General features: G+C 45.1%; 1 protein-coding gene across 2 annotated transcripts in view; it reads left to right on the top strand.

Moving 5' to 3' along the window:
- The first annotated feature begins 1285 nt into the window (after positions 1 to 1285).
- Positions 1286 to 9604, top strand: part of PDE1A (phosphodiesterase 1A) — a 143688-nt gene continuing 135369 nt past the window's right edge. For both annotated transcript variants that reach the window (XM_060280453.2, XM_060280461.2), the window contains exon 1: positions 1286 to 2185. In XM_060280453.2, the coding sequence (XP_060136436.2) occupies positions 2076 to 2185 (110 nt within the window). In that variant the 5' untranslated portion in view covers positions 1286 to 2075. The remainder of the gene's footprint in view (positions 2186 to 9604) is intronic.

Below are 9604 nucleotides of genomic sequence, written 5' to 3'. Positions count from 1 at the left end.
TCTCGCATTATTGGCCAAGGGAGCCGGCGTACAGCTTCCAGGTCATGTGGCCAGCATGACAAAGCCGCTTCTGGCAAACCAGAGCAGCACATGGAAATGCCGTTTACCTTCCTGCTGTAAAGGTAAAGGTAAAGGGACCCCTGACCATTAGGTCCAGTCGTGACCGACTCTGGGGTTGCAGCGCTCATCTCGCATTATTGGCCAAGGGAGCCGGCGTATAGCTTCCAGGTCATGTGGCCAGCATGACAAAGCCGCTTCTGGCAAACCAGAGCAGCACATGGAAACGCCGTTTACCTTCCCGCTGTAGCGGTTCCTATTTATCTACTTGCATTTTGACGTGCTTTCGAACTGCTAGGTTGGCAGGAGCTGGGACCGAGCAACGGGAGCTCACCCCGTCACAGGGATTCGAACCGCCGACCTTCTGATCAGCAAGCTCTAGGCTCTGCGGTTTAACCACAGCGCCACCTGGGTCCCATCCTTCCTGCTGTAGCAGTACCTATTTATCTACTTGCACTTTGATGTGCTTTCGAACTGCTAGGTTGGCAGGAGCAGGGACTGAGCAACGGGAGCTCACCCTGTCGCGGGGATTCGAACCGCCAACCTTCTGATCAGCAAGCCCTAGGCTCTGTGGTTTAACCCACAGTGCCACCTGCGTCCCCTTGATGTTGTAAATAATCTTAACTGGTAGAAGCATCTTAATTTATGAAAACATAAGGATTCCTTATAATGGTTCCCACTTATGGAAGAGTTTCCTGATAAATTTTGTGACTTTCCTAAAACCTTCAGCTGAAGCAAAAGGTTGTTCCCTGGGTTCATGCTCTGATAAAACAGCACTGCCACTATTTGTTCTAAAACCAAGTCCAACCAGACCACTAGTCTAACGCTGAGCCTCCAAGCGATGCTCAAGTATATGTTTGAGCAAAGAAGGTGGCAGGAAGCAGATCTGCAACCTTTCCTCTTCCAGCAGCTTCACAGCGCTGGCTGTGCAGCCAGAAGCCCAGAGCTGGCTTAGAGAAATAGGGTTGGCGCTCTGCTTCAGGACTGGCAGAAGAATCAGCTCTCACTCACTTGGTTTTTTTATTTGCAGACTTAATAATACTGCTCCCCCAGCCCCCTGCCCCAGCAAGTGGGTACTAAAACTCAGCATCCAAGGTCTCTTTCCCACTCCCCTCTTTGAAACTATAGATGCCGCTGTCCCAATGGAGTCACTAAGGAGACTGTGTTGCAGCTGCTGCTTTTTCAACGGGTTAATTTGACAGTAATCTACTGTGCGGAGTTGCTAGGAGAAGCCGAATAGTCGCAGTTGAGAGCCTACTCCTTCAATGGCAACCTGTGGAGCGCTCTCTCTCTCTCTCATTCCCTTTTATGCAGGAGCTCTGTGCACACCAACCATGCCCGCTCTGCTTATTCAGTCTGAGAGGTGCTTTTGTTTGTAGAGAAGCAATTCGGGATCAACGCAGAGAAGGGGAAGCAGTGACGCTTAAGCAGATGCTCCCCCTTGATTAAGGAGGGTGCGGACTTCAGATTGGCTCCAGCCACCTGCTTCCTGATTGCACCCTGCTTTGTGAACTGCAGAGAGAAAAAGTGAGCAAGCAAGCAAGCAAGCGCACAAATCGTTCCCTCTCCTGGACCACTCTAGATGCTCACATTGATTCCGGCGTGGCCAGAGATTCCTGCACATTTTGAATGAGACAGCTGCGCTTCTGTGTGCAGGACTCCAGCAGTTGAACCAAACCAGAGACAAGTTGCGGGGAGAGCATCAACAGTCGGCGGTACATTTGCTGCCTCACTGGGATGGATTAATCTGTGTTGAGGTCAGGAGAGCCGTGTGCTTAAGGGACTGAGTTGGCACGGAGGGAAGGAGGCAGGCAGAGTGTGGATTTGGCCAGCCGAGTGAATCAGCAATTGAGGCAGGAGCTCCCCTCTGCTCTGTAATCCTGATAGGTTTCGAGAGAGATGAGAGCAGCTGCTGCCTAACATGTGCAGATCTTCTGGTCTGTGTGCCAAACTGAAGAAGACTCTTTCTCCTCGCCGCTGAGATTGACTCTAATTCTGTCACTGCTGGCTGGACATTGATGGCCATGGGCTCCACGGGTACCGAGACGAGTCCGGGAATGGAGAGCACTCCTTTAAAGTATCCGATAGGAGGCCACACAGAGAAGATGTGGCAACGGCTCAAAGGAATGTGAGTACTCCGCCTCTTCTCTTTCTCTTGCCCTGTCTCATTGAATGTTGTCTCTGAGAACATGCATTGCCATTGGGTGCATTGGCAAGCCACTTGTCTCAAAAATGATCAATTTGGTGGTTGATTTTGAGGACTGATTGATTTGATGGAATCGACAGGGTTGCATAGGGTGTCTCGGAGGGATTTGCTTTGCATCGGCGAGGGCAACAAGGGAAGCTGCCACTGGCATCGTAACACATGCACCTTCCGAAGAGTTGGGTGTGGCTCCCCAACCTCCCCAAAATAAACTTGCTGTCTAGCTTGGGGTTGGATGCGTGGCAGCAATTTGACCAGGAGAAAAAGGTCATCCCGTAGTGAGCATGGGTGTCCTGGGGCATGCGGATATATCTAGGAAAGTATACTCAAATAGGAAAGCACTGAAAGTGGCAGTTTTTAATGCACTTTTCAAGAGAGGCATGTTCATTGTTTAATGACTATCTATCTATCATCTATCTATCTATCTATCTATCTATCTATCTATCTATCTATCTATCTATCTATCATCTGTCTCCATCCACCCACCCATCATCTTTATCTATCCATCTCAATTTGGCACATGATAATCTCAGAAGATGGCCCATGGTTCCTACTGGTGTGTGTGGAGTGGAGGAAAGGGTCCTAAGAGAAACAGGGGTCAAGGAAACTACCACATCCTGACCCTACTTCAGCCACACTAGCATAGGCAAAAAAAGTGGCTGGGTAGAAGAGAAGATGGCAACTTGGAAGCAACAGACCAAACGGAACATTTTTAATTCAACTGGATGTGGTCATGGTCCTCCTGGATGGAAGGATGCTCATGGAGAGACCGTACCTTTCAGAGGAAGCTCATTGGGTCCAAAGGTTTTGCTCTAGAGGTTGAACCTCCCATTGAAGATATGCACCCATTTCTGTATTTTCTGGTGGCCTGTTTTCAGCATGGTAACAAAGGGTTAATTCACAGGTGCAGGTTCATCAGCGTCCAGTGATGACTTGCAGTGTGTGAACAGGACATCAGTGGCTGCAACGCTCCGAAGAGAATGCCCTGTCCCTGAATCCCTTTGAACACAAGACTTCTCAATAGAGGTCATTCATGTTTTGAGTCACCAGGTGCACACAGACATGACCGTGACTTAAGCCACAGTTTGGAGTCCTGAAACTACAAAATTGAATAGCTCATGAAGGAACATTGTTGTGACAAAGGTTTGAGAATTAAGTCAGAAGATGTTGTCATCGTTTGCATACGCTGTATTGAATTAGTTGCAGGAAGGGGATGGTTACAAACGCTGGGGATGAAAGGCTGGTATTGATCCTATCCACGCAGTTAACAGCAGGAAAAAGAAAATACATACTTGAAAGGAAACAAGGGAATTTCAGATTCGGTGAAAGCAGCCTAGGAAAGTATTAAACTTGTGCTTCCTCCCCCCTCCCGGGCTACTATTCTTGGACTCATTCTTTTATGTTGTTCCCTATACAACAGGTCCTAATTAGGTCAGTGGGAACTGGGCTATTTATCCATAAAAAGTGCCATTCCTGGACCTTCTGTGCAAAATCAGGTGAATAATGTTAGGCAGATGAAAGACAACCTACTGAACTTGGTGTGGTGGTTGTTGTTTTTTTAAAAGGAGGCAGAAGAGCATGGTCTTTGAAAATCTGGTGTTGGGAACATGTGTGAGACACCAAGGCATCCTTTACTGCTACCAAACCCAGGTTTACCCATGCAATATGGGCTCAAGGCAGATAAGGATATTTTCTCTTATTAGCATTGCAAGTTGATTCTAAGGGGAATTGTTGTTATTACTAAAACCATGATGGCAATCTGTGTGTTGTAACACATGCAAAATATCGGGTCTGAACTACATGTCGACCACCCCATCATATCGCCAAGCTTGAGCTTCAGACTTGGGGACTCTGAAAGTCTGACGATCCTGAACGTCACAGGTCACCAACATGATGGCTGAAGGTTCCAATGTACCCCTTAGCCCTTCCTATGGCACCTGTGAATAGTCTCAACTGGCTTGGTTGGACTCTCCTACATTGAACTTACACACCCTTGAATATAGCTATGTTTCATTGGATGCCAAGATTGGGCACCCGCCTTCCTTTTCATTTCGAACAGAGGAGAGATGCAAAAAGTTCAAGCAAAGTAGTGGTTGATATAGTTGCCTTCCACACCACAACCAGCATTATTGGGATGGCTTGTGTGTGTGTGTGTGTGTGTGTGTGTGTGTGTGTGTGTGTGTGTAGAGGGGCATTCCTGCCCTATTTTCTGGTTCTGTCTTTTTCCTGCTCTTTTAGATGTGGTAGCCATTTTGCATTACGCCACACACACACACACATCCCCCGCAGCAGCCATTTTAAGTTATGCCACACACCCACGAGCTGAATCCACAGCTTGTACCTGCAGCAGCCATGTTGTGACTGACGCCCACGGCACTTTCTCAACGTTCCAAATGCCCCTCCCAAAGTTGGCAGTCTTCCAAGTTCCAACTAGAGTTAGAGAGATCCCCGAAGCTCATCCTTTTGGCCGGCTTCTAGGGAATCTTGTTCATGATATTTTATTGTTGTTCAGTTATATCCAGTGTAATCTTTTAAAAAATATAATTTTTATTACATTTTCTGTTTCACGATTTGGAATGCTCATTTAAACATCCTAAAATGTCAGTGACTTCCCTTCTTCTCTTTCCATGGTTCATTTTGCATACCATAAATCCCTGCATATTTTACATCAGGCATCCCCAAACTTCGGCCTTCCAGATGTTTTGGACTACAATTCCCATCATCCCTGACCACTGGTCCTTTTAGCTAGGGATCATGGGAGTTGTAGGCCAAAACATCTGGAGGGCCACAGTTTGGGGAGGCCTGTTTTACATAAACTAAACCATTCAGTATTCTATTATTACATCCATCAAAACTTATTTACACTGTTGAATTTATCTTAATGCTGCCAACGTCTTCAAGTGTACACAATTCCCCCCATATATTCAATAAACATTTCCCAGTCTTCTTTAAATGTATGTTCTTCTTGTTCTCTTATTCTGTGTTAGGTCTGCAAGCTGCTCATATTCCATCAGCTTAAGTTCCGGGACTAGGCTTTATCTATGGCAGCCTCTAAATTGTGAAATTCCTTCCCCACAAAGGTGCATCCAGCATCTTCATTGAACACCTCTTCACTCTGGCCTTTGCCTGCTAAGGTGGTGTTTTATGGGTGGGACCCATTTCGTTTACCGAATCTATACTGTTCTGTTCTGGTTGGAACAGGATTACTTGTTTTCATAACTGTAACTGTTTCATTTGTTTTAATCACACACACACACCAGTTGCACTCTGCCCCGGGACTTTACGGTAAAGCACGGTCAAGACATCTCACATAGAAATAAATAAAAAATCCTATTGGCCAGCACCCGGTTTATATTTTATAAACATTAATAATATGATGTTAAGATGTTACAGCATCTGGTTGGCCGATATGAGAATAGCGCATGGGACTTGCGTAGATGGGCTGCTGGTGTGATTCAACAAGACTCTTCTTCAGTATAACAACAACTAGAACACACAGCATCATCCACTACACGGAGTAGTGCTTTGGGTAAACAAGGTTGTCAGTAGTTCACCATGTGTAAAGGGATTCAAGTGAAGCTCCATTTCAGTATTCCAGGAAAGAAAAGGGAAAGAGATATGGGTGTGTTTGGCAGAAATGAAGTCTGGTGATGTCCAGTTCCATCCCCAAATGATCACTGATAATTTGGCTACTTGTGCTTGTTTTCAAGGACTCCACTTTGATGGGCATTCTTCATCTGGTTTTTTTAAATTTTATTTGTTTCAATGGTCAATTTTAAAATCACATGACGGGAATATTTGACAGGTCAGACATATGGCAGTATATTGGCTGGTTTTTATGAAATATCAGGAAGGAAGCATCCGTTCAGGGCCGTCTTAAGCATGTTGGGCGCCCTGACACTGTGGCCCTGTGCCACCCAGCCTTGCCTTAGAGCTGGCCTTGCATCCAGTCAAGAGAAAGAAGCGTTGGTTGGGGCTTTTGTCCTAGCTCATGGAGTTATCTGCATGAGTGGCATATAAAGGAAAATGTAATAGGAAATATCTTCTCTCATAAAGAGAGCTCACATCCATTTCAGAATTGAACAGGACCTCAAAATGTGCACAGCACACAGACGTTCCTTTGAACAGGGCTTGCTGTTTTGTTGTTTTTTCTCATGTAGCATGAGCCCAGCTTGCACAAAGTGGACTGACCAGAGATTAAAGGAATGATTTCAGTCATCTCTGCTTTGATTCCCTCCATGGTCTTCAGATGGGGTATCCATGTAATTTTTTAAAAAGTGAGCATGAACATTTGTCATTTAAAAAAGCGTTGCAACATTTCTCTGCACGTGGGATGTGAGTTTGTGATGTTGCAAGTGCTAGCCAATCAGTGTTGTGCACAGCTGGTTACTACTGAAAACTGGCAACTGAGTTAGCTGGCAAAGTGCATCTGAAATGGTTAAACCATTAAAACAATGTGCATCCATGTGCACTGAAAGCTAGAGCTCACTACTGCATATATCTCAAAAGAACTCTTAACAGGAGAGCGAATGGCAGCCACAAATGTGCGCTATGATGCTAACAGCAGCTCTTTTCAAATTACACTTTTCACCCAGGAGTCTTGAAGTTCCAATGCATCAGTGGCAATCTTTTACACCTACATTTCAGGAGGTGAGACTGTACAGATTTCTCTGGCCTGCAAATTGCTTTCAATCCACCTTTCAACATCATAGGTCAGCAGTTTATTTTACAGAGCTAAGGAATAAAAGTGCTTCTATATAATGTTGGCATGTTTCCTTTATGCTGATTAGCTGCTATGCTTTTCTTTAAACATTTTTCATTTAAGCTTACCTGTTATTTCATAACAGATGCCTTGGGTTTCTTTTCATTGGAAAACCAGGTAGCATTTGAACACACCAGGGACATATGTTTTACATCAAGGATGGAGAATCTGGGGCTGCCCAGATGTTTCTGGAGTTCAGCTTTCATCAGCTTCAGCTAGCAAAGTCAATCATCAAGGGATGTTGGGATGTGTAGTGCAATGCTTGGAGGCCCAGAGATTTCCCAACCCTGCTCTTCATACTTTTGATCGCACAAGCAGGTAACATGTGGAAGGTGGGAGCCTGTCAGGTAGCTTCATCCCAAGTTGTTTAGTAGGTCAAAGGCTGCACCAACCCTTTAAACAGAGCCAGGAATGGACGTGGGTGGCGCTGTGGGTTAAACCACAGAGCCTAGGGCTTACTGATCAGAAGGTCGGCGGTTCGAATCCCCATGACGGGGTGAGCTCCCGTTACTTGGTCCCTGCTCCTGCCAACCTAGCAGTTTGAAAGCATGTCAAAGTGCAAGTAGATAAATAGGTACTGCTCCAGTGGGAAGGTAAACGGCGTTTCTGTGCGCTGCTCTGGTTCGCCAGAAGCGGCTTTGTCATGCTGGCCACATGACCTGGAAGCTGTACACCAGCTCCCTTGGCCAATAATGCGAGATGAGTGCCGCAACCCCAGAGTCGGTCACGACTGGACCTAATGGTCAGGGGTCTCTTTACCTTTACCTTTAGGAATGGACTGGGAGACAGTGCAGCTGACAAAGCCCAGGCATAAAATGGTCACAATACTTCGTCCCATTCTGGCATGCACTCTTTATGAAGATTTGAGGAGGGAGGTTATTACCCCTCTATTATTGTCCATGCTGGGTCACTCAACCACTGCTACTGTGTCTTTTCTTTTAGCAGATCAAGGTGACAGCAAAAACTTTTAGTGGGGGCAATTAGAATAAAATTATTATTTGATTGTTGATATAAACTTCCAAAATGTATTTTCTAAAGTTAGGTTTGCTATGGCTAGTGGCTGATGCAAATAAAGATTCTATCTATCTATCTATCTATCTATCTATCTATCTATCTATCTATCTATCTCTCTATCTATCATCTACCATCTACTTTCATCCCAGTCTTGCAAAGTGTCTTGCATCCTTGTTCTGGACCAACTGCAGTTCCCAGACCATTTTCAAAGGCTGCCCTGCACAGAGAATCATACGCAGTAGGTCATGCTTGTATCTCCTATGAACAGGCTATGTCTTCCACAAGTGTCTATCCGCAACAGCTGTGCAGAAGGGAGAAAAAGTCAAACCTCTAACCCAAGCATCCGCGGGTAAACAGGGAAGCTTAAAGAGGACTCGCACTCCTACTTGACCCTGTCAATATCAATTTGTTAAGTTTCTGCAATGAAACAGCATTGGTTTTCCTGCCAAGGAGTTGCACTCACATTTGATGCTTCAGCCAAATGCGTTGATGATTTCATTGCTGCCCATCATTCAGTCATTGCAGTGCTCTTTCCAGAGATCAGTTAGAGCAGTTCGGCAAGCCATGAGCAACTGCCTGCTGGGCGTCTTTGCATGTAGCAAGGAGTGGTGACAAAATATTCTTTCAGGAGGTAGGCCTGGGGGTGAAATGTGGCTTGTTTTGCCTTTTGATGTGACTCTGCCTATTTTCCACCTCCCAAAACAATATGCCACTCAATAATCCTTTGATATTTGCACTTTTCAGAATTTTGCAATTTTGCAATTCAGTTCTCCAGCCAAACAGTGCATACAGAGATTCATGTATTGGGGGAAAGTGTGGATAAAAATGCACATGTTGGTGCAAATAACACATGAGAATGCATGAAGCACAGGGAAATTGCTTGCAAAGATGTGCACATTAGGCAAAATTGCATGCAGAAATGAGCAATAAAAGGTGGGTGAATATTCAAAAGGACTTTTTCCTTTTCAAAGAATCCACAAACCCATATGCAAACTGAACATGAGATTGGAAAAATGAGAAATGTGAGAGAAGACAAAATTGACAGATTCATCCAACCCTAGTTAAAGGTCAAAACAGAAACCACGCAATTTTGCTACCATTCAGTGGAGCAAATGAAAAGGCCTGTAATTTAAATGAATTGAATTGACTTTTCTGGTTAAGGCATTTAAACCATAAACGTTCAAGCCTCTGAAACTTCACAGGAGTCTTTTTGCAGCTGCTACGTTCTTAGGTGAGGACTGCACTGTTTTGTCTGTGTGCACTCTCGGAATATATCACTTCTTCATGGTGTCCCAGCTAGAGCAATAAATACAAACAGGCAGCAGCATCATGAATGAAATGAGTCCCATCAGCAGAAATCACACAAAGACACACATGTTGCCCCCCTCTTATCCCCCCATGCTCCCTCTGCACCCCCAATATTGGTTCATGAGAGAAGAGGTCAGGAGAACCCCTAGAACATAATGTAGGGTAGATTGTTCCACCTGGCAAGCTGAAATGCTTTGTCCTGGTGGAATGATGAACATAGTGTGATGCTGAATTCTTTCCCGTGTCTTTAATTGTCCATG

This window comes from Zootoca vivipara, chromosome 1 (genome assembly GCF_965207765.1).
Source record: "Zootoca vivipara chromosome 1, rZooViv2.hap1.1, whole genome shotgun sequence".
In the NCBI taxonomy this organism is placed as follows: Eukaryota; Metazoa; Chordata; class Lepidosauria; order Squamata; family Lacertidae; genus Zootoca; species Zootoca vivipara.
The sequence above is the reverse complement of the archived record's forward strand: the minus strand, read 5'-3'. Positions and strand labels throughout refer to the sequence as shown.